Below are 24,947 nucleotides of genomic sequence, written 5' to 3'. Positions count from 1 at the left end.
TGCAAATTTTCTCTCTCAAATGTCGTCTTCTCTTTTATTTTTCCTTTCACTGTCACAACAAGCATATAAGTATTTTCAGTGGAATTTTACCAAATAGCACATCTTGTAAACTATATACATACCAACCCCTCTCTCACCCTTCTGCCAAATTCTGTCTTGGAGCCCATGGCTTTTCCTGCTCTGATCTCTAACTCCTGACTCAAATGCCCAGTCCTCAGGCTCCACCTGGGGCAGGACATTCCAGGGTTTAAAGGGAGGCTGATGGGCAAATGAGGAAGAATCAGGCCTTGCCCCACAAAGGAGGGAGCCTATGTATGATGCTCACTAAAGTGACTGCATCAGCCTAGAGCATGCCATGTCCTTCCAAACTACCTCCCTCTTTCTTGGCATCAACTCTGACTGGCTGGGGACAGGAGCAGGAAGCTAGAGCCTAGTAAATCCAAATTACAGAAATAGGATGATGCCTTGGCTAAATGCATGGGTACTAAAATCAGGAAGAACTTTTCTGAGCCTCATTTTCCTCATCTGTAAAATGTAGCAATAATCTGACCTCAGAGGGATGTTGAGTAGCTAGAAAGAAGTAAAATACATAAAGGTACTTGCAGATCAGCATTGAAAAAAAGTTGCTATATTCCCAAACCACTTCTGTTTGACTTTACCCTTAATTTGCTTTTGAATTGTGCTCATCTGCAGCTAGTGCTACGGTGAGTCAGGGGGAGGAGGGGCCCTAAGGTGTTCCGGAGGCACCGTTTGTCTCGGCTGTATTAGCAATGTGTATCCACCCAGGAGTGACACTGGGACAGGCCACAGCCAGCCATGCCGAGGGAGCAGCCACACTCGCACTCCAAGGGCTGGATGTGCTGCATCAAACAGCAGATAGGCTGAGCTGCCTTGGCTCACTTGACACAAGCACGTTGGAAATGGGCAGCAGCTGGGCTGGGCATGAGGGGAAAGCCAGGACAAGCACTGGGCACTGGGTTAAAATTTTACAGAAAATGTGTAGAGGCAGAAACCAAGCCTCAATGCTTGTCATATCAGGAGGCCGATGACCAGGGCAGGCAAAGGCAGAAGGTCCTGCATAGAATCCAATAAAAGAGTTCTCTGGCCTCCAGCAAGCGGAGAGCCAGAAGGGCTAGCACCCTGGACAGCGCCATGGGTACACCACTCTGTCGCTGTCTTCTGACTGAGAACCCCAGCTCTGGGGTTCTCCGCTCACCTCCACCCTCCAGGTCTGAACCAGCAAACATGACAGCTCTCTGCCAATCCCTCTCTTGCACCATGGAAGCCTCACAGACCGATCATGGTGTTTTCTGCTGCTGAGCCCACACACGGCCTCAGAATCCTTCCCAGCACAGCTCCCAAGCAGCCTCAACCAACCATCTGCAGTGGTCCTCCAGATGAAAGCTACTGGTCACTTGGTGACTTTATGGAATTACTGATAAGGAGCAGTCTGGTTGGAAACTAACTTCAACCCCACCAAAGGTAGCAAAGGTGTCCATGTCAGAAAAGAGGAACACAGCTTTTGGTCACATTGGAGATTCTGGGTGGAGGAAAGAAGAGGGGCGGGGGAGTGTGTCTGTAGAATAAAACCTGTTTCCTAGCCTACACCCCTTCCCTGCCACCTCGTATTCAGAGGTCAGACCATCCAGTACCCTTGTCTTTCTCCCCATTCCTCCTTTGTTTTGTGTGAAAATGGCTTGAAAACTCCATGTCCCCATCCATGAATGTGTCGAGGGGCTACTCTATGCCAGGCACCACGCAGGCTGCAGGGCCATGGTGGTGGGAAGCACACAGCCACTCTCCTGGACTTCACTGCCTCACCAGGCAGTCCAGCGCTCATGGAGGACCAGCCCTCATGACAGTCAGGACAAGCCAAGAGCAGGCTGAGGGCAGGATGAGCATGTCTGCGAGAGTGTGTAACCAAGCTGCCAGCTCTGTAGGACAGGTGGGGCTCAGGGACGTCTTTCTTTGAGGACCTGAATCTTGAGCAGAGTGAGGGTAAGGAGGGTAATAAGAAAACAGGGCTTGGGCAAGTGCCACCAGGCCTTGTTCAGTCTGCAGGAGTCACAGGAGCCCAGGTGGGTGGGCAGGCTAGAAAGCTGATCACCTGCCCTCCCAGCGGCTGAGGCTCCCATCAAGGTCGCCTCCCAGGCTCTAGGGGAAAACTGTGTCTGCAGGCCAGATTGGAAATGGAGAAATGGTGCCCAGAAAAAGTGGGGTGGGAAGGGCCTGGGCACACTGGACCACAGCACCCCCATCCCTGGCAGTGTCCATGCCTCTCCACAGGGTTCAGCCTCAGAGCAGGCTGGACTTTGGGGTTGAGCCACCAGCCCCAAGGGTTCTCACGGGAAGGCCTGGCCCCCTAAGAGATCCCTGCAGGCAGCTTGGGGCTATTACAAAGTCTCCAACTCCTCCCCAAGGGCCAGGGACTGAGCAGGAGTGGGAGGGTGGGAGGGAGAGGCCAGGTCCTGGACTGAGTCCAGTTCAGGTCCTGCCCTTGTCCCCATCCACCTCATCTTTATTTCAGCACAGTGACTGTTTGCTCTTTCAATTCTTCCTGGAAGACTCCAAACAGCATATTTGCTCAAGAGCTGAGGACAACATTCCAGTCTTAGAGAAGAAGAGTATTTAGGCAAATGCAAACATATGCTGATTTCTTTTCTTAGTTTCATTCTTAGCAAAGAAATTATATCACCCAGAGACAAAATGGGACTTTCGAAGGTCCACCCATTCCATCCTGGCACCAGCCGTGGGGCTGCCAACCCTCATCAGTCTCCCACACCCTCTAACATGTTATGGGGGTGGCTGTGGCTATAAAGAGGTAGCACAGGGATCCTTGTGAAGGAACTGCTCTGTATCCTGACTGGTGGTCACAGGAATCTACACATGTGATTTTTAAAATGCATAGCAGTAAATCCACACCTGCAAGAACACGTGCACTACTGAAATATGAACAAGGCCTACAGGCTGTATCAAATCCTGGTTGCAATATTGTACTACAGCTATGCAGGATGTTACCGTGGGGGAACCTGGGTGAAGGGCATGCTGGATCTCTCTGGGTTGCTCCTTATAATTGCATGTAAATCTAAATTATCTCATAATTTTCAAAAAAATTGTTTAAACACTAAACATGGAAACCATTCTATCTCAGGATTAAGACTAGTCTGTTTTCACAGAGCAGTCATAAGAAAACCTGAAGCCATTTCTCCAAAGCCCATTTTTGTGGTTTCCTAACAAGCAAATTATGATTTTTTTTCATATGAGAGGTCTTCAAAGAAGCCATGCCCAGCCCTACCCAGTGTTCCCAATCCACCAACCCCAGCCTGGCTCCATGACACTCAGGGCATTCCTTCCCCTGACCTTTGCCCCAGCCTGGAACCCTGAAACTGAAGGCAGATTGCGATGGATAGAGGCAAGGAGCCAGGAAGGCCAGGCAATCGTCCAGTGTGAAGGGCACTCTTTGGAGAGGAGACCTCCAGGAGGAACCATGCTGGCCAGCCTCCACCTGTGCCAGCATACAGCCCTTTGGATCCTTGCCAGCAGTTTATTAATATTTTATTGAAACCTCTAAGATGATTCAAACTTCAGCCGTCATGATAAGGTGTTGTTGCTAGGCAACTTTATACCTATCTATGGAGCTGTTGTTGCAGCTCTTCCTGACTCATGAAGCTTGAGGTTTGACCCTATCACCTGGAGGCCCACTCAGCACAGACCACCCCCCACCGGTTCAGGGCCCCACCCACTCTCAGGTCTCCCAGCATCTGGCCATCCCTGTCCCCAAGCAGCCCCAGCTCGCCTGCCTGACAACTCACCATACTCGCTGTCGTAGAACATGACAAACTTCTGCCAGCGCAGCTCCATCACCAGCCTGAGCATGACATCGTTGAGGCGGACGGGTGGTCTCGAAGCCAGTGTGTAGGCCTCACCATCGGGGCTGGGGTTCAGGTGGCAGGCGGTGCGTGGCGACCCTCCCGGGTTGCGCTGGACAAAGAGGTGTGGGATGTGCATGGCATCCGTGAGGGACTGCAGGGCGTTGGCAGATGCACAGCCAGTGGACGTGACCAAGGCCAAAATCCCCTGGGTCATGAGATCACAGGCTAGAAAGAGAGAAGAGAGAGAGGAAGGGGTCAGCATCGGGGCGATGCTGCACCAGCTTCAACCTGCAGGCCCCATGCCTGGCAGCTCATGTCCGGGACTCCGAAGAGAGGCTGCCTCCCTCCAGGACCAAGAACCATCCTGGGCAGGCCAGTGGCTCTCATAAGCACAGCCTCACTGACATCCTTGGTGAAAATGCCAGCTAGACGTTCTTGTACCCATTTAACATGAGAAAATAGAAGTCAAAAGGGGCAAAACCACTTGCCCTAGGCTAGTCAGGGAAGGATGGTAGAGCACAGATCCATTCCAAATCTGCCTGATTCACCCCAACTGAGCTGTGAAATTAGCCATCCTATTTCCCACCTAGGACTATAAGCCCTTTAAGAGCCAAAACGTCATTGTGTTGATCTGTGCATTCTCATGCCTAGCCGTGGGCGGAGAATATACTGTGTGCTCTACAACTGTTGACTGAACTGAACTGATTGGGACTGAAGGGACTAAATGGCTTCCGAAAGTCAGAGAGGCACTTACCCAAAAGGACCCAAGATGTAGGAAAAAAATAAAAAAGAAAAGAAACCCTAGGTCTTCTGGCCAAATCCAATTGATCCATATCATAAAAATACTGGGCCAAACCCCAGATGAAGCAGTTGTTCCAGGATTATTCAAAAGCCACTTGACAATAACAAAGAAAGACGCTCCCGCGACTCAGGCAGTTACCACGGGTGCGGAGGAGGAACGTAATGGACGCTCCAGCAGCCGCTTCTAGGGCTGACACGCTCAGGGGCTCATCTTTACAAGTTCTCCTGTAACTGCAAGAGGCGCCCCTTGTAGCCACATGCGTACTCTTTTTTGGGACATCAACCAATTAATAGAATGATGCACCTCCCAACGCCGCAATCCACTGCACCAGTTTTTAAGCAAACATCTCTTACTAATGGTTTATGCGATGGCAAGGATGTGGAGAAGCAGATGCAGTTTCAAAACACAGGCTGTGAATGGCAGCAGGCCATCTGCTGCACACAGTAGACTTTGAACAACTTTTGACAATGCAGTTCTTTCGGTCAAGAGCCCTTGGGTTTATGTAATGCCTCAGATAAGGCTGGGAGAGGGAGAGAAGAAAAGGGGGAACTGACCCCAGGGAGCAAGGCAGTGGGAGGCAGGGGAACATGTGGGAAGGGGAGGGTCCCCCCACACTCTCCAGCAGCAAAGGCCGGCTGCCCTCAATGCAAGGGCGCTCGCCTTGCACCTGCATGAGCACCAGCAGGAAGAGAACCCAAATCCTATGGTTCTCTCCTCTTCAAGGCCACCAGCAGGGGGTAGCTAAACAAGAGATGATGAGGTCTTGTGAATCTCACAGTCCCCCAGATGCCCTGGCCCCCTCCTACCCCAGCTCCAGTCTGCTGAGTTCTCTCCTAAACAGAAATCCATTGCGTGCCCTGCTGTGCCCCCCAAGAGCCTAGGGATAAAGTAAAAGCCCACTCCTGAAAGGGTGGTCTTGCAAGCTCCCATGCCTGCAGCCTCATGCTCCTCACCGTACCCTTTTCTGCTACATCCCAACCAACTGCCCACCCTGGACCCTCAAACCCACCTCTTCAATCCTGATGCTCACTCTTGCTTCAAAACTCAGACTCAGCATCCCAGACTGGCTCATGACCCTTGTGGCATGATCCTCCTTCACTGCACTTCGCTGTCATGAGCCACACGTTGCTTGTGTTGCTGGCTGGCTCTCCAACTTGACCCCAGGCTCCAGGAGTACAAGGGTCATGCCTGCTCTGTTCACCATCCTTTCCCAGACACATGCTAAGCCCAGTTCACAATAGCAGTAAAGACTCGTGCAAGAACACCATGAAAGAATTTCCATGGCCCCAGTCAATAATTCCTCTCTGGGTACCTGTCCAAACCATAGGAACAGCACTCAATCCAAAACCATTCAGAGGACACTATCCATACTCTTGGAATATTGCTAATGATCTAAAAGATGCAAATAGGTGAGTGGTTATGAAAGTGCCCCATTTTCTGAAAGTATATCTAGCCTTTAAACTAGTCAAGAAGATACTACAATAACATGGGAAAGTGCCTGTCATAAAAAAGGTAGGTGAAAGTGATACAAAATTGTATGTATTTCATTTTATCAATTAAATAAAACATCAACATGCATGAAAGAAAAACCAGAAGAAAATATTGCAAAATGTTAAAAGTGACTGCAATTTAGAAGAAACCTGAAAGTGGTTTTCTTTCTTTTCTATATTTGCCAAAATTTTGTGACATAAACAGATAATTCCTTTTAAAAAGAAAAATAATCCTCTGATAATGGATAAGCAGGAAAACTACATAGGAGGAAGGACTATTGTGTGAGAATTGCCTCTGTGCCAAATTCTGTTGGTGTCCTTTGTACATGTGAATTCACAGTATTCTCAGGACATTTGTGTAGAGTAGGTATCATTGCATCCATTTTCCAGATAATGAGATGTGAGGCCACACAATGAACACTGCCACAGACATGGGGAAAATGCTTCTGAGAGGTGGCCACGTGAAAATACCAGGGCACAAAATTATATGCTAACTATGATTACAGCTAGGCAGAAAGCACGCCCATGAAAACAGCAAGAGAAAACACTAAAGGCTAAGGCACTATGACAATGCATGGATATTTTTTCTTGTGCATGCTCTCTTTAATGCCAATACAATACATTTATAATCTTAAACAGCAATTGTGCAAAATAAACTGTATATCCCTGGGACGTAAATTGTCCAGGAACTCCAACACTCAATTGTGGAATTGTCCCATCCCAGGACTCCCACGGAGAGTCCTCCTTGCAGCCATCAGTCACTTTTGGCTCTTGTTGCCCCACCTGCCTGGATCCCTCCCAGGTCATCATCTGTCCCCACTCCATATATGTCAGGTTCTGAAGTTGCAGAACCTCTCTGAGCCTCAGTTTCCCCATCGGGGCACTCATGCCACTGGCTCCTGCCCTCCTTGTCTCATACATACACTTGGTATCCCTGCTCACCCCCCACAAGCCAGCCCCTGCCCTAAGCACTGTCAGGGGGAAGAGCAGGATGACCACAGGTCCCATCTTTGAGGAGCTTAGGATCCACTGAGGAGACAGACTCTGCAACTCAACTGGAGGAAAGAGAAAGGAAGCTCCCTGGGACACAGAGGAGGGTAAATTCATTTGTGGTTGGCACCAGGGCCTCAAAGGAAGGAGGGGACTTAGAACCTTTCAGGGTCTCAGGAGAGCAGCACAAGGTGGGTGCAGAGTGACAACGACATATAGCCGGGCTGAACCCTCACCAGCTACCACCTCACCAGAAGTGGTGGGAAGAGCATTCGGATCTCACGTTCACCCAAGTTCCAGTTTTGGCTCCTCCGGTCAGTAGCCACACAGCCATGGGCATGTCCCTTTCTCAGCCTCCATTTTCTATTAAATAGGAATAAGAATCTCTACCCAGCAGAGCTATGAGAGCACTAACTTAGGACGTGGACAGCAAGTGCCAATGCCTCACAGTGCACAAAATGCTGAACAGATGTCAGCCTCCTGCCCCTTCCTTGGACATCCCATCTCTCCATCAAAGTCATGCCCAGGATCTTAAGTATTAGTAGTCACAGGCAAGAGCCATCTCGCCCTCCCCGTGGAGGTGGGCACTGCTGGCCCACCCCTCGTGGAGCCACCTGCAGCGTTGTAAGCGCCAGGCCTCCACAAACAGGATGGGTAATTAAGGCTGGAAGCCTCTCCCAGGCGCTAATGGAGAGGCCCGATGTGAGTCAATTTCCAATCCACTGTGAATGGCCTGCTAATTGGGGCACTGTTGAAATGATGGTTATTTGGAGGCTTCTAACATAAAAATAATAAGATCAAAATACATCAGATAAAAGCCAAATCAGCTATTAGCTTAATCAAGGTTGTGTGTGATGGGATGTTACACAATGCATGCCCTGGTTGTTGTGACAGATGCTGAACCCCAGGACCGGGACTTGGCCACCTGGCCGGAGTCCGGGGCCTTCCCTGGTCACAAGCTGGGACTGTGGGTGAGGGCTGGTCCTCTCTGGGTTACTGGTTGGCTTTCTCTCTATTTCTTTCTGTCTTTCTTTCTTTCTTCTTAGGGGGGGTCAAATAAAGATGATGGCTCGCTCTTCACAGGGCTGCTCCACGTGTGCCATGAAAGGTCTTTATATGTGGACAGCCATTCATGCTGCCTGGCACGCAGTAACAACTCAGAAGTCATCGCTACCTAGGATGATGCTCAAAGATGTTTGTACAGCTCTCTAGAGGATAACAGCTTTTGTTATAATTCTTTGCCTCCATATTATATGGTCACAAAGCTAATGTCTCTCTTGATTACACCACAGGCTTGATGGACTGATAAGGGTCCCCTGAGAATGACCCATCCGTCAGCTGGTAAAGTAAGTAAAGACAAACCGTAATGAGCATCTTCCAGCCCCCTCACCTGCACCCTGTGTCCTGGGAAAGCGGAGGGTCTCCACAAAAGAAAGGGCTACTCAGAGCTCAGCGTTGGGGGTGGGGGGGTGCCCAGCCAGCATTCCCGATACAACTGCACAATCCACAGTCACATTCCCACCTGCTTCCCTGGAGAAGATGTTCACATCCCACCCATCCAGGCTTTTCCAGACAGCGGACTCTCAGGGGTGGGACATGTCAGGTGAGGTACTGGCCACTTCACAGGACAAACTCTCAGTAACTCTCACCCCAGGTGAGATTTCTGATTTCCTGGTTAAAAAAAAAAAATCAGAGCACAGAGAGTGCTAGTTGCTTGGCCAGGGCCACACAGCCAGAGAGCAAACAGCAAAGAGAACACCAGACCACCAGGCACCTCTACATCCAATGCTGCAAAGAGAAAGTGGCCAGCAGGGGACAGAATCCAGGATTCCAGGCTGACTCTACCCAACTGTCCCTGGATAGAAATCCCCAGGGCACCTCCCAGCTCAGTGCAGGCCCCAGGGAAGGAGTAGGCAGGCAGGAACAAGGCCTGTCTCCCCTGAATGCAGATCCTTGACTCATCAAGTCACTGGGTGCCTGCAGGTGGGTGCTGGAGGTGAGAAAGGTGCCCTCAGACATTGAGGTCACTCAGGGCACCATCACTAATCCATGCCCACTATTCTCCATCCCCGTGGGGATTTCTGGAACATTCTCAGAACAAGGCCGTGGGAAGCAATACCCCAGAAGGCATGTGTTAGAAGAGACCTACGGTTCCTGGTGCCACCCCCAGTCACGACACTGGCCACTGCCAGCTCAGCCTTTCCCTCTGTCAGGTGCCCTGGAGGCATCGCCCCCCAGGCTTGCTCACCCAGGAAGATCTGCCCATGCAGCCCCTGCAACTCTGAGGTCCCAAGCCCCCTCAACCGGCAGCTTCTGTGTTAGCTGGACCCTGGGTGCCACCTTAAAGAACAACAGGACGTTTCCAAATGGATGAGGCAAGAGACAGCCTCCACCTGGGGAGAAACAACCTGATGCCCTAACCTCAGAGGAACCTGGCAAGGCTCAGCTCCTCTCCACGGGCAACAGAAAAAAGAGCCAGGCTCTGGGCAAATCGGGCTCAGCCCTGCCTGCCCAGAAGGAATGGTCTCTCCCCAAGGGAGTCCAGCACCTCTGCCACCCCCCAGGCTGCTCCACGAGCCATCTCGTTCCTACAATAATCTTAACCTCCACAAGCACCCACCTGCCCCCAGCCACCCTCATTATCTGTACTCTTCCTTTCTTCCTTTAAATGGGAAAAAGCTTTATTAATATTTGAATTCCAATGGCTAATGCTTTAAATTAAGGTAGCATTTATAAATACTTTAGAGCTGATAAATAATTGACCAAATTTAGTATTGTCATAACTCATAGTAAATTATTGATCTATGGAGAATAAATACATTTCATCTTTTATTAAGACATTTAAAAGGTAACCAAAACCATAAAATGGGGGGGGAGGATGGGTGGTGGTGCTGTAAGAGGCCAATGCTAGAGCTCGGGCCCTGGAGTGAGCTGGCACTCCCGCCCCTCCTGCAGAAGGCGCCTCCCTCCAGAGCACAGGACACACACTTGACAGGTGTCCATCCTGCCCCACAGACTGTGTTTCAGTGATTCTCTGCCCACTCTCCAACTTCCCAGAGACCTGCAGCAACCCCACCTCCTGCCTTGGAGCCTGCTTTCCTCCTCTCCGGTCACTCCATTACAGAATCCCTCTCTTTCCTTATGTAGCCTGGCTGCTGAAATCCCAACTAGGAGTCAACTCAGGGTGGATCAACCTGCCCACGCTCTTCTCCACACTGCCGGCAAGCAGTGCAGGGCCACAGAGAGCGTCACGCACCTGGCAACTTGGTGACCTTGGCCACGTGGCAGTCACCCACCTCAGCAGGGCTCCCCACGCTGACACATCTCTACCACCTCCCTCCCTGTTCTTCTTGAACCACCCAGATTTATTCCCCAAGTTCAACGAATGACTTACATCCTTTTTCATGAATCAGAAGCCATCATCACAAGCTATCTCGCGTGACTTCCTGCCTCCAGAGCTCCACACCTCCCTGTCTGTGCTGAAAGCTGAAGAGAAAAGTTTCTCCTAAGGCTGGTCCCTGCTCCTGAGCTCCGATGCCTCCCTCCTCTGGCCTTTTCCCACACCCAGATCCATCATCTATACCCTCTCTCTACGGAATCATCAACCTTCCTTGCATGTTTGACCCACCCCACTGAACACTAAGCCCGGCCCTGTTGAGGGCTCTACCATTATTGCTCAAGCCCACAAGGCTCCCCTTGGGGTCCTAACCCCCACCCACCCATCTGCCTGAGATCTCCACTTAATGAGTCCCTTGGCAGCTCAAACTTGATGCATCAACACTGAGCTGCCTAGGATGTGAGTCTGTTCTTCCCGGTCTCCCAAACTCAGTAAAGTGGTGTCCCATCCACCCACTAGTTCCTAACCCTTCTCTCTCACTGGCCCTCTGCACCCAAGCCACCACTAGGCTTGAATGCTTTATCTCCCAAATATATCTTGAGATCTTGAGTCTGTCAACTTTCCTCCACTCCACTGCCATCACCTTGGTCCAGAACACTGTCACCTCCCCAGTGGACCCTTACACCTCCAACCTCCCCACTTGTCCCAGATGGACACACTGTCCATTCTACACGCTAGTGGACTGGCCTTTATAAAGCACCAACCAGACAGTGCTGTCCCTGCTTAAAACCACATGAGCTTCCCACTGGCCTTAAAACAAAATGCACACCCTAATGAGACACACAGGCCCAGCATACTCCACACCCTATGCCCTGTGTTCCAGGTAGCAGGCCTTTGTGCAGTAACTCAAGCGTCCCAAGCTCTTGCACACTGCCAGGACTCTTCCCACACTCTCCCCACTGCCTAAAGTACTTCTGCTACGTCTGTCTGGCTAATTCTCCTTCTCCCGTGTGCTGGGTGGGTAACCATCATTCCCTCTAGAGAACCTTCCACACTGTCCCCAATCTTCCCTCACCATGGTTTGCCTTCATGGCACTAACAAACATTTGCCATGTTGGACTATTTTGTGTGGTCTCATTCTGCCCATAAGCAGAAGCACCTTCACTGCTTACCCGCCCCCCTGACCCCCAGCACCCAGCACAGCACAGCAGAGCAAGAAACTATGTAATCTGTGGCTCACGCCTGTAATCCTAGCACTTCGGGAAGCCAATGTGGGCGGATTGCCTGAGCTTGGGAGTTTGAGACCAGCCTGGGCAACATGGTGAAATCCTGTCTCTACTTAAAAAAAATACAGAAAAATTTACTGGGCATGGTGGCCCATGCCTATAATCCCAGCTACTCGGAAGCCCGAGGTATGGGAATTGCTTGAACCCGGGAGGCGGAGGCTGCAGTAAGCCAAGATAGTGCCACTGCACTCCATCCTGGGCTACAAAGCAAGACTCCGTATCAAAAAAAGAAAAGAAAAGAAAAGAATCCTCCTAACAGCTCTGGAAAATAAGCACAACTGGAGTCCAGATTTCGTGGGTGAGACACAAAGTTTTCAAACTTGCCAAGGTCTCACAGTGCTCATGTTCACCAAAAGGCAAAGCCATATCCCATGATTTGGAGAAGGGGAGCCTTAAAGCCGACACTCCTTCTAAGGAGGGGTTCACCAAGAGTTTGCAGAGAACCAAGGGGACAGTGGGGAGGGAAGAGGTATGAGCCTGAGGCCTGGCTCAGGCAGCAGCAGCTGTGCAAGTATCTCACCAGGAGCACTACCAGGCTGGGAGCCCCAGCATCTCTGGCCTCAAACTCAGCCTAGCCCAGGGAGGCCCAGGGGAGCAGGGCCGAATGGTCCTGAGGAATGACGGACTGTCGTCCAGGGCAGGTGGGCAGCTCATGCAGTCAGGATGCACGAAGCAGACCAGGAGGGTGGGGAAGAGCTGGCAGCACCATGGGATCTCTGGGGCCTCATTCCTGTAACAATTAATGAATCAAAACCAATTCCCTGCTCCTGCAGATTGGAAACACAGGGAACACCGGGTGGGATCATGCTCACTTATTTATAGCTCTCCAGCTCCTCATTAATGACTTTTACTGCTCCGCCAATGAAACGTTAGGCTCCCCAGCCAGGATTCACACGGAAGCCTACACTGTGAAAGTTAAATCAGGACAGTGATGAGTCCTGGGCATGCCTGCACGGAGCGTCTTGGAGAACCTCGAAAGCAGTTGAGCACTGGGGCCTCCTGCAGCACTCCCAGGAACCCAAGCCCAGACAGCTCCTCCTGGGCTCCCCCTCAGCCCCGGGCCAGCCCACAAGACGTCACCTCCTCACTCTGCCTTTGAATGTCTGTATTCCTCCCTTATCAGTCAACTGGTCTCCCTGCCTCCCAGCCCTTCTTTCTCCAACCCACTATACAGACCAAAGTCAGCGAAAAGCACGCCCTTGAAATATTAGCCATGCTCCCCACTGCAAGTGATCAAAGTCCAGTTTGTGAGATCCTCCACCGCTCCCCAGCTCCACACATCACAATGGCACCAGTTTACTTGCCAACCTTCACGTGCCCCATGCTCTCTACATGTAGACATGCCCATTCTAATCTCTATCTTTGCACGTGCTGATTCCCTTTTCCTGAAATGCTCTTCCTCCCCTACTTTGCCTTTGAAACTTCCACTCATTCCCGAAAACCCACCTCAAATGCCTCTTGCTCTTTGGCATTATTTGACTTTTCCCCTGCTAGGCAAAGTTAACCATTCCTTTTCCTGCAGGTCCAGGAATACTTTATCCTAGCACACTTCTATTGCATATATATCATATTATCTCATGCTTAATCCCTAAGGTCACAAGAGGAGGAGCTGAGGCTCATGGCTTTGTGTATCTTCAGGTTCAGGGCCTGATGCAGAGATATTCAGAAGATATGGAACAATTGAATGAGCTGAGTGAAAGCACAGAAACATCCATACTAGGGAAATCATTTGAAATATCAGTGTTTCAAGGTAAACGAGTAAGTCAGAGAATCAATGGGATGGGACTCATGTTAGGAATGAGGCAATGGAAAATTCTGTCTTGTCCAAGACTAGAGTTAGCCTTCAGCGCACAATAAGAAAAGATCTTGGAATATGGGGCCTCCTAGACTTGGTTCAGAATCCAATCCCTGCATAAACGAGTCAAGAGTCCTGGGCAATTCACTTCATCTAATTCTGCCCAAGAAGGAGGGAGTGGTTCGGGGTCAGAAAAGGACAACGAGAAGCTTGGGAGAAAGCAACGGTGCTGTCCTGGGGCTGGCAAAGGAAGGGAGAGACAAGCAGCCAGATCTGAGAACCCTTGGTTCCATGGGGCCCCGGGCAGGACAACTCAGGTCCCAAGACTATGAAGCACAGCTGGCTCAGAGAGGGCAGAGACTTGGGCAGCACAGGGAGCTCTCCGAGGAGCTCAGCTATGCCCAGGACATGGACTAAGGGGGAAAGAAAGGGACAGGTGTGGCCACATCCAGGGAAGGCTGGGGCCAGAAAAGGATCCCTAGGGTAACCAAGAAGGTGCTTCCAACTCTGTTTAGAAAAAGGCTGAAAAAGAGGATAAGGTTATGGCAGTGCTCAGGGTGGGGCAAGGACATGCCTTCTGCTGCAGACAAGTGGGAGAGGAGGAAGGGAGCCGTGCCAGGGCCCCCTCAACTAATCGCTGAACCGCATGGCCTCCCTGGGAAGTGGGTACTACTACCCCATTCTAGACAGGAGGAACAGGAGCAGAGATCCTAGGTTACAGCATTGCCTAAAATCACAGGGGAGCCTGGGTTCAAACCCTGAGCTGTCTCTGATCTCAAAGTTAAGGGACCAGCCCAGGAGACAGTCAGGCCACTGTGGTAGCTGTGTGCCCTCAGGCAAGCCACTTAACCTCCCTGAGCCTCTATCCCTCACCTGTAAATGGATAATAACAGTCCCACCTCCTAGGGCTGACATGAGGATTAAATGAACTAATTCACGTAAAAAGTTTAGAATAACGTTTGTTACATAGTAAGTGTTCAAAAAAGGATCAACTTCTGTTGTTAGTCACAGCCCTCTCATATGGGATCCTGTTTTCAGAGACTCAGCCAAGTAGAGAGTGGAGGAGCTTGGGGCCAATTCCTTCATTCAGTCTGGGCGGGGAGAGGTAGTCTCAGCGCTGTTGAGCAGAAAAGCTCTTGGCCAGACACCAATCATGGCCTGGCCCTAGGAAAGAGGCAGCAGGCTTCCCAGAAATTCCACATGCCTGCGGGTTTGGTGCTCCTGTAAGCAACACCTCATAAGAAATACCTCTCCAGAAGTCACTGGGCCATGGGAACAGAGAATGTCCACTGCACTCTAAAACAGGCTCAGGGAGGGAGCTGCACGGTGGTCTCTCCTCCTGCTGGCCTTTGGGCCAGCTGGTCTCCTGGCAACAGACCACTGAGAAGCCCATGAAGGCCAGGTCTGAGGAACTGGAGCCTGCAGTTAGACTCCTATGGACAGGCCACACCACAGAGCCTGCCTCAGCCCTCCCCGCAGCCCCTGGCCACCAGGCCTGATCCTGTGTCCAATTCTCCCCTACCCCACCTGCATTTGTCTCCTGAAAGACAAGAACATCCAGACAGCAGGCCCCAGCATCCCTCCCAGATGGAGAACTGAGGCTCTGTGAGGTTTCTGGCTCTCCCTCTTCATCTCAACCTATGTCTGACTTTTGTTTTTAGCTTTCTCTGGCTCTCTCATTCTCCTTATCACTACTTCTGACTTTCTGAGTCTCGGTTCTGTGTGTGTGTGCTTGTGCGTGTGTGTGTGTGTGTGTGTGTGTGTGTTCATGCACGCAGCAGCAAAGGTATATGCAGGTGTGTGGGTGGAAATTACTCCCCCCACCGCAGCCTATGTCCTGCCTCCCTGGTAGGGCTGACTGCTCCAGAGCTCCTGTCTGTGCCAAGGCTCTCGTCTCCACCCTGGATTTAGAAGCTGACCAGGATGCCCCCTGCCAGGCCCTCAGCTGTCTAGTCTCTCCCACCCCAGGTGATTCATGCAGCAGGAGCAAAACTCACTCCTTGGCCAGCAGCCCTTCTAGGAAAGGTTGGAGTGGCCCACCCTGCCAGCCTAACCAGCCCCAAGCCCCAGCTCCAAGGCCTTGCACTAATCCTGCAGCATAGCCAGCAGACTTCCCAGGGAAACCTCCAGGCTTCAGGATGTAGCGCAGGGTCTGGAGGCTATGCTGTGTCCTCATCTCTGTACCTGCCGTTCCCCTGCCAGAAGCTCACTGTCCCCTGTTGGCCCCTATCTACCTGGTGAATCCTTCTCATCTACCCAGACAAGTGCCTCCTCCTCTCCAGGGACCTTCTTGTTTACCCACAATCAGGACAACACAGGCCCTTCCTCTGATGTCACTTTCTGCTTTATATGTGATTGCAGCTCAGTGTCATTGACTGCTCCTGGGTCCCTGTCACCACCTGCACTGAGCACCCTCAGGACTTGTGTCTCCCTAGCACCTCGCATGGAGTGAGACCCCCAGCTCTGGATGCCTTGGAGCAGCAGGCAGCAACAGGACAATGCGGGATGTACATCATCCTGGCCTGGCCCTGGTCCACCCACTATCGCCAGGACAGCCCGAGACAGCTGTGCTCACCAGGCAAACCATAGGCAATGGCAGCCAGTCATCACCCTGTGGGTCTGTCTCTGGGGTAAGAGTCACAGGGATTCCCATACACACCTCGCTCCCTCTACAACTGCCTGGGCCGGTCAGGTGGGAGTGCATGCAGCCCTCTGTGCCGCTCCCTGGCCTGTCACCCGGTGGGGACCAAGACAGAAGCACTGGCCTGAAGCCTGCCAATGGGCAGGTCTAGCCCATTCCCTCAAGGGGAAGCTGCCACCCCTGCACCCCCAGCTGCTGGGTTCTTGACCCAGAACCCCCAATCCATGATCCACCTTTCCTGACTCCATTACCAGGGGACTGTGCCCACCCTCCAGCGTAAGTTCAATGCTGCCAACTGCCCAATGGCCCTTAAACCAGGTATTTGGGCTGCAGGTCCCTCTTCAAGGGCCATCCCTTCACAGACACAGCCCCTCCCTCACTCTGCTCAGGCTAGTTGTTTACTGACCTTGGCTGCCAGCAAGCCCCCAGCATGCCTTGTAGCCAAGCCCAGGGAGATGACCTGTGAGGGACAGCCCCCCCGCTCCCCTTCTCCCTGCTCTGCACACTACTCCCCTACAGCCCTGGTCATGTGTGGCTCCCCATCCCAGAGTGAGGGCAGGAGGGAGAGAGCTGGGGTGAGGCTGGGGAGGTAATGGGGGTAGATGGAGCGGGTTCCCCCATCCCAGGTCCTTTCTGTTCTTTATATCCTTCTTGTTGTGATTCTTATGTGGCCAAGTGCAAGTGGACTGTTATCCACATTTACTGGTCAAAATGCTAACTCCAGGGTACTGTGAACAGAATGAGGAAGAGGCAAAGTGACACTACAGAAGCTGAAGGCATCTCTCACAAACTAACTCTGTCCAGCCAGTCCACAGATGCTCCCCCCGGGAGGCAGCCTGGGCTGTGCAAAGAGAATGGACTTGGCAATCACGAAGCCCAAGCCCCAGCCCACCTCTACCACACAGCAGCCCAGAGCCTGGGTTGGTCATGCCTCATGCCTTATTTTGTAAAATGGGGGGAGAGCAGAGAAGAACAGGTCATGGCACCTGCACCACACACAGATGTGAAAATATAGCCACTGGCACAAAATAGATCTTGAATAAGTTCTAAAATGTTAATTCTTCCTCCTCGGGAAGTGTTCATTCATTCATTCATTCATTCATTCATTCATTTACCAATCAAGTGCTAAACACACTCCTTCTTGGCCCCTTTGAAACTGAAAGCCACATTAGTGCAGAGGACGCCCAATGACACAAGAGAAAGGAGGCTCTCCAGAACTCTCAGAGAGAAGGACTGGCCCAGCGGTAAGAGGACAGGTTCTGGCACCGAACTACCCGGACTCGAATCCCTGCTCTGCACCTTACTGCTGTGGGCAAGTCACACCTGCTCCATGCCCTACCCTGAAAACGCAGTTATGATAGTCCTGACCTCATGGAGTGATAATGAGAGTCGAGTTAGTACTGAGGAAGCACTTTGCCCAGCACCAGTAAGTGCAGGTAACTTACCACCCACTGCAAGAAGAGTGAGAAGAAAGCAGCCTGGCCAGGTTCAAACTCAAAACCAAGCTAGGAGAGTGAGGTCTGGGCTGATGGTCAGACGCCTGGGCATGTCCAAGGCCATCCTCTGCTCATCGGTGCCATCTCTGAGCAGGATGCCCAGGTGCAATTCTGCAGGTGAGGGGTGAGGGGTGCCACACCCAGCCTGTGTCCCACATGCTGCAGGAGCTCTTCTCATTCATCCCAAGTTTTGCATGGGCTTTGTTTTCCAACACCTCATCGCCGTCCTAACAGCCAGCATGACAGCACACAGCCTCTGAAGTTGTTGACATGAGGCCTGTTTTAGAGAATGAGTCAGCCAGGTGTCGGGGGTGTGCCATGCACCCAGCACCAGCATCTGAGGGGACCACCCTGGGGGCAAGGGTCTCTCAAGATGGAAAAGTGGATACTGGCTGGCTGGCTGGGTGCTGGCTGGCCCCCAAAGCCAGCTTTCTCAGCTTGACCAACCCTGCACCTCCAGGAGGAGGCAAAGCCATCACGACATAAGCCATGGCCAGCACCTCCCTGGCCATTCAGGCTGGCCCTGCTCCTAATATTTTCTGAGAAAGAGCCCAGCTGGCCCTGGGACGTTACCATCTCAGCTCCCAGGTGCTTCAGAGCAGCTGGGGAGAGAAATCAGAAATCTCCTGCAGCCAGCAGGGATGAGAGGGGCTCTTTGCCAGTGATAATGAAAATTTTCACAGTAGCAGATGCTCGGAGAAAATTGAAAAATAATACAACAAAACTCATAAACCAGAGAGGAACTTTAGAGAATCCTGGTCAGTGAGGCTCCATCTTCCCACCAGCACATTTCTAGCCATAATAGACAGATTGGGAGCCATGTTCTCCCAGCAGGTAATCAAATTGTCTCCCAGAAACCCCCCACAAATCTCCCCAAGCACCCTGTGCTGGGAACACAGAACTGAGGCAGATCCCAGCAAAGGCCCCAGCAAAGGCTATCTGGAGAGGAAGCCAGGCTGTGGGCTGGGGAGTGGTGGAGGTCTGGCAGGTGGAGTGGAGGTGGACAGTCATGTAGCCTGGGTGTCAAGGGGCTTCACAGAGGACAGCAGCTGATGCTGGGGCAGAGAAAGATGACAACCCAGGCCAGTGGCTGCTGTGAGCCGAGGCCCAGCACCCTCCAGGAATGGCCCGCTCACATTGGGGTGAGAGGTTGGGTGATGGTTGTTAGGAAGAAAGAGAGAATGGAGTCCCCAGAAGTCTTTGGATGATCGCTGAGGGGCTTTGTTTTGATCCCAGGAGCAGCAGGGAGCCTTGAAGGGTTTCGGAGGGAGGCAGGACCTGCTCAGAGCTTGCTTCTGGGAAGGTGGCCACAGGGAGGATGCAGCCAGAGGGCTGGAGGCGGAAGCCCTCTCCTCCTCCTCCTCCTCCTCCTCCTCCTCCTCCTTCTCCTCCTCCTCCTCCTCCTCCTCACCCAGCAGGAACAGGGGTAGGGAGGGCAGGGGGTGGGAGGCAGCAGGAACAGCATCAGGTCCATCACAAAAATAGGGAACAGAGCGAGCTAAAGCATGGGGGGAAGAAGGGGACAGGCCAAGGACAGACACCAAACCCCAAGAACCCTGAAGCTGGCAGGACTAGGGGAGGGCACCTACCACCCGGTGGCCCCCGAGGCTCCTGCATGCCATCTCATGGCATCCTCCCAGGCCTAGAGGGGGGGCCACCCATTTGCAGAGGGGGCACCTGAAGCTTGGCGATGTGAGCCCTCTTGCCAGGTATGATCCACTGCATGGCTAGTGGGGAGTGAGCTAGGCCAAGAACTCAGGCCTTCCAAGGGGCACACTCTGCCCACCCCAAGCCTGGGCTTCCAGGTGCCTCCCAGCCCAGGGGGAGGGCGTGGTCAGTCCTTCAGCCTCCAGTCAGCACCTTAGCTGCCCTCAGAGGCTTGAGGGACTCGGTGCCATCTGAGTGCCCAGGGAAGGGGTGGTGGGAGCAGTGGGTCAGGTGGGGAGGAAAAGCGGGGCCTTCACCCCACTCTGTCCTGAAGAAGCCCCATAGAGACCATGCATGTTGCAGGCCGGGCTGAGCTTAGGGGCCACCCAGCAGCTGGGGAACAGGCCTGTTCACTGAAAAATGGAGGGGCCTCTGAAAGACGCACACCAGGAGAGGCAGCCTGGCAACTCAGGGCAGTGGAGCTGTAGGAGCCTCTAAGTGCCAGGGCCAGCCACTGGGACAGATTAGATCCAAGACCTCTGAAGGGGAGAAGGGGTGTAAGCATGGGCAAAACTGCATTATGCAATTCCCCAAGTTGGAGTGGACAGAAGTCACAGAGCCCAAGCACTTCCCTGGAGCCCAGCTTAAGGGGGGCAGGGCACCCCCTTCCTCACCACAACACCAAGCCACAAGGGCACTAGGGCCACAGTCAGGCAAGGGATAGGAGTGTCAGGTGCACACCCAAAACAGCACCGTCACCCCCTGGGGGGACATGCGAGACTGCTTCCCCCACCCCACAGCAAGCTCAGCTGGGTCCCCACCCCACTGTGAACTATGAGCTCCTGCTGGCTGGGAGAGGAGCCTGGGCATGTATGCTCCCATGCCACTGACCTGCTTCTGGGGAGCACTATGGTATACCAAACCAAGGCAGAGGGGCTCTGAAAATCCCCCCAAAATGCCACATACTGCTCATTGCTCTCTGCATTCCCTAAGGGCCTTTTCTGCAGGGAAAGTGGCTGAGAGCGGGATGGCTAGGTCTGGAGGGCACAGTAGGTTGCTCTGGTGCCCAGCTCCAGCCCTGCCCTGCACATGGAAGATGGTGCTCCCTTTCTCCACCCCCTGCCCAGACACCTTCCCTGGAAAGAGACAAAGGGATGACAGGCAGGAGGACACAGCTGCCAGGACACACACCAGAGAAGGAACAGGAACCTGCGGAGCTGTGGCTGGGGGCTCGGCCCCTCCAAATGCCCTGCCTGGCACGCGTGCAGGCACACCACCCACAGGCACATGGCCCCCTGCACATGCACACATGGCTGCTCTGCGCTGAGGGGGAGCTCCCATGATGGTGCGGGGAGCTGTCCCAGTCATATCCAAGGCCACTGAGCCTCTCAGGAGATTTGGAGGGATGATTCCAGGCAGTTCTGGAGGTATGGGGAGGGGCTCTGAGGCCTACCTCCGCACTGTCTCCAACAAGGGCAGCTCAGCTCAGGCTTTGAGGCAGGGGCACTCCCTCCCTCAGGCCCATGGGAGTAGGCAATCCCCAGCCCAGCTTGGGTCTGCTTTCCAAGAAGTGACTGAGGTAGCACGGACAGCAAGTGACAACTGCATGCTGTGTCTCACCCAAGGACACAGTGACACAGAGAGAAGCACAGGCCAATGGAGGAACCTCTCTTACAAACACAGAGCAAACCACTCTGTGCCTGGCAGCTTCCCTTCCTCATCTCATTTGATCCACCTGACAATTCTGACGCAGGAAGTATTGTTACCATTTCTCAGATGAGGACACTGAGGCTCAGAGAGGCAGAGTCACGTGCCCAAGGTCATACAAGAAGGCAATGGAATCTGAGTTCAAACTCTAGTAAGTCTGACTTCCCAGACTCTCTTCCCACTCTCCCAAGTGGCACAGGTGAGACTCAAAACCACAGCAGGTGACAGACCAAGAACCAGCAGGTGATAGACCAAGGACCAGCAGGTGACAGACCAAGGACCAGCAGGTGACAGACCAAGAACCAGCAGGTGATACACCAGAGACCAGCAAGTGACAGACGAAGGACCAGAAGGTGACAGACTAAGGCCCAGCAGGTGAAGACCAAGAATCAGCAGGTGATAGACCAAGGACCAGCAGGTGATAGATGAAGGACAAGCAAATGATAGACCAAGGACCAGCAGGTGAAGACCAAGAACCAGTAGGTGATAGACCAAGGGCCAGCAGGTGATAGACTAAGGACAAGCAGGTGAAGACAAGGACCAGCAGGTGATAGACCAAGGACCATCAGGTGAAGACATGGACCAGCAGGTAAAGACCAAGGATCAGCAAGTGATAGACTAAGGATCAGTAGGTGATAGACCAAGGCCCGTCAGGTGAAGACCAACGACCAGCAAGTGAAGACCAAGGATCAGCAGGTGATAGACCAAGGATCAGCAGGTGATAGACCAAGGATCAGCAGGTGATAGACAAAGGACCAGCAGTTGAAGACCAAGGACCAGCAGGTGATAGACAAAGAGCCAGCAGGTGACAGTCCAGGGACCAGCAGGTGATAGACCAAGGACCAGGAAGTGATAGACCCAGGACCAGCAGGTGATAGACCAGGGACCAGCAAGTGATGGACCAAGGACTAGCAAGCGATGGACCAAGGACCAGCAGGTGATAGACTAAGGACCAGCAGGTGAAGACCAAGGACCAGCAGGTGAAGACCAAGGACCAGCAGGTGATAGATCAGGGACCAGCAAGTGATGGATCAAGGACCAGCAGGTGATAGACCAGGGACCAGCAGGTGATAGACCAGGAACCAGCAGGTGATAGACCAAGGACCAGCAGGTGATAGACCAAAGACCAGCAAGTGATGGACCAAGGACCAGCAGTTGAAGACCAAGGACCAGAAGGTGATAGACAAAGGACCAGCAGGTGATAGATCAGGGACCAGCAGGTGATAGACAAAGGACCAGCAGGTGATAGACCAAGGACCAGCAGGTGATAGACCAAGGACCAGCAAGTGATGGACCAAGGACCAGCAGGTGATAGACCAAGGACCAGCAGATGACAGACCAGGGACCAGCAAGTGATGGACCAAGGACCAGCAGGTGATAGACCAGGGACCAGCAAGTGATAGACCAAGGACCAGCAGGTGATAGACCAAGGACCAGCAGGTGATAGACCAGGGACCAGCAAGTGATAGACCAAGGACCAGCAGGTGATAGACCAAGGACCAGCAGGTGATAGGCTAAGGACCAGCAGGTGATAAACGAAAGACCAGAAGATGATAGACCAAGGACCAGCAGGTGATACACTGATATTCCAAGTCACATGAAAGAAGGAAAACCTTCCTGGGATGCCAGGCACATGATCCCACCAACTGTACTCCGGTTTCACCCCCTCCAACCTCTTGAACTCCCGGAATCCCCACCCTCCCAAGCTCCCACCCCCAACACTCCCAGCATACACAGACACACACACCTATTTTCTGCATCTGCTTAAATCACAATAGCATTGGTTGAAGGAAAGTGCGCTGACTGGCTGAGTGAGCCCAAGCGTCCACACCTACCCAGGCAGAGCCTTACCAGAGAGGGGTAAGCCTCCTCCTCCCCCAGTGCCTTCTTGAAAGGTGGCCCACACTCCATTCAGCTCATGAGAAAAGAGACCAACCCAAGGCTCCTGGGCTTGGGAGTCCCCAGAGGAGAACACAAGGAGTCCCAGGCATGAGGATGCTGCCACCCACTGCCCTGCCACAGCTGGATCCATGGCTGCTTCTGCTCTGATAGGTTCTCATGGGGACTGGGCAGGATGGGATGTGGGGAGCACAAAAACAAGGGAGATGCACTCTACTCTCAAAGACCCCAGCCCAGATGGCACCTGTCCTGCACCTCCATCAACCCCTAGAGGCTCTAGGAAGCTAGAGGAAGGTGTAAGCTGAGGAGACAGCCAGCTGCTATCCTTAGTGCACCCAGGTTTCACCTCCCTCTACGCAGCCATCCAGAGCACTGGTCACTAATATAAGCCCAGCCATTGTCACACCAACCACCAAGCCCATGGCTCTCTGTCCCTTCCTCCTCACCCTTCAAAGTTCAATTCAAGTGCCCCTTCCCCCAGGAAGCCCCTGAGATTTTCCCACCCTCGCAATATCCAGAGCTCAGCTCAGCCGGGGCATTATCACTCTGAATCATCACCCTCTGCCTCCACCACCAGGCTGTGAGCTGTTGGAATTTAGGAACTGTGTTGAGGCCACTTCAGGGTCCCCAAGGCACAGGTGCCGGAGGAATGTTTACTGAAGGAGTGAATGAAACTATTGCATTAGATCAAGCCCAGGTGCAGAGGACTAGTTTCACACAGACAGCATCAATTTTGCCCTGCAGAACCCTGGCTCCAGTTTTCCAGCAGACGACCCTGGTGTGAAGACAGAGGGGTGGGGAGGAAGGTGGGGGCTGACATTTCCCAGCCCCTCCCAGGCCAGTGGGGAGCTGAATAGCTCAGTGACTTGTCCAGGAGCCCGAGGTAAACCACAGACTAAGAGCCAAGAGTCATGATTCACTACTTGCATTTCTCCAGCGGTGACACCAGCAAAGGAAACTGCCCAGGATGAGCTCAGCACTTTTTTGCCTTAAATGGTTGAGTGTTTTTTAAAAGGATATAACACCAAGGGAAGCAGTACTCAAGGCTGAGAATTACGAATATTTATAGTGTTTAAGCATAATCGTATTCAGATGAGGACTATATATTGCTCATGGCAATTTGCACTCTTCTCAAAGCGTATATTTCTGCAGGGAAGGAGGCCCAGTGGCTGGATGTCAGCCTGGAGACAGCAGGGTCCAGAAGGTACAGCAGAGCTGCTAGCGTCCCAGCTCCAGCCCCACCTAGACATGAAAGACAGCATCTGCCAGACACCCTGCCCTGGAGGGGGACCAAGAAGGCCCATGGGCCTCAAGTTGTTGGGGAGAGGAGCAGAAAGATCTGCTAAGGACCAGCCCAGAAACTTAGAGGTCCCCCAGCTCTTTGGGTGACAGGACCCTTTTATAAAGTTCAAAACTGGCTCCTACATGAGGTAGCTGTACTTTAGTACCTGCTGCTGGAGAGCACTCATTGTGACCTCAAGCCAGTGTGCCCTCAGCAAATGAACCTGCATGTTATTACAGCAACCATGACATCACGGCCATGTGTGAGCATCAGGTCACCGTCAAGGCTGCAGGCATTCATGGGGTCCTGACCCCTTTCTACAGAGCTGGGGGCCTCATGGGGACCCACTCATTGGGGCTTTGGAATTCCACAGGCCCGATTCAATTAATAGTCACCTAATGAAGGTGACAAGACCCTGCAGGTGGACAGGTAGGCTGATGGGGCAAAGGGCAGAGGCATGAGAAGCAAGAAGAGGGTAAGAACGAAAGGGAAGAAGGACATCCCGGAAGACCTCAGAGCCACGCCTCTGGACAGGGGACCTGCCTGTTTCCCACACAGACCTACTGGGGATCCTACCCACCCACCCCTGGCCATCACATGTCATACGCCTCACTCATATATACAAAGCTATTGAAAAGCCACCTCCCTGAGCTGACACCCCATGAAGCAGTGGTCAGAGCCCACCCCAGCACACCCTCCCACT

General features: G+C 52.7%; 1 protein-coding gene across 5 annotated transcripts in view; it reads right to left on the bottom strand.

Moving 5' to 3' along the window:
- GRID1 (glutamate ionotropic receptor delta type subunit 1) overlaps positions 1 to 24,947 on the bottom strand; it is a 791,530-nt gene that overhangs the window by 629,309 nt on the left and 137,274 nt on the right. For all 5 annotated transcript variants that reach the window (XM_054435979.2, XM_063669881.1, XM_054435978.2 and 2 more), the window contains exon 3: positions 3,813 to 4,097. In XM_054435979.2, coding sequence (XP_054291954.1) covers positions 3,813 to 4,097 — 285 coding nt within the window. The remainder of the gene's footprint in view (positions 1 to 3,812; positions 4,098 to 24,947) is intronic.

Source organism: Pongo pygmaeus, chromosome 8, assembly GCF_028885625.2.
Source record: "Pongo pygmaeus isolate AG05252 chromosome 8, NHGRI_mPonPyg2-v2.0_pri, whole genome shotgun sequence".
Classification (NCBI taxonomy): Eukaryota; Metazoa; Chordata; class Mammalia; order Primates; family Hominidae; genus Pongo; species Pongo pygmaeus.
The sequence above is the reverse complement of the archived record's forward strand: the minus strand, read 5'-3'. Positions and strand labels throughout refer to the sequence as shown.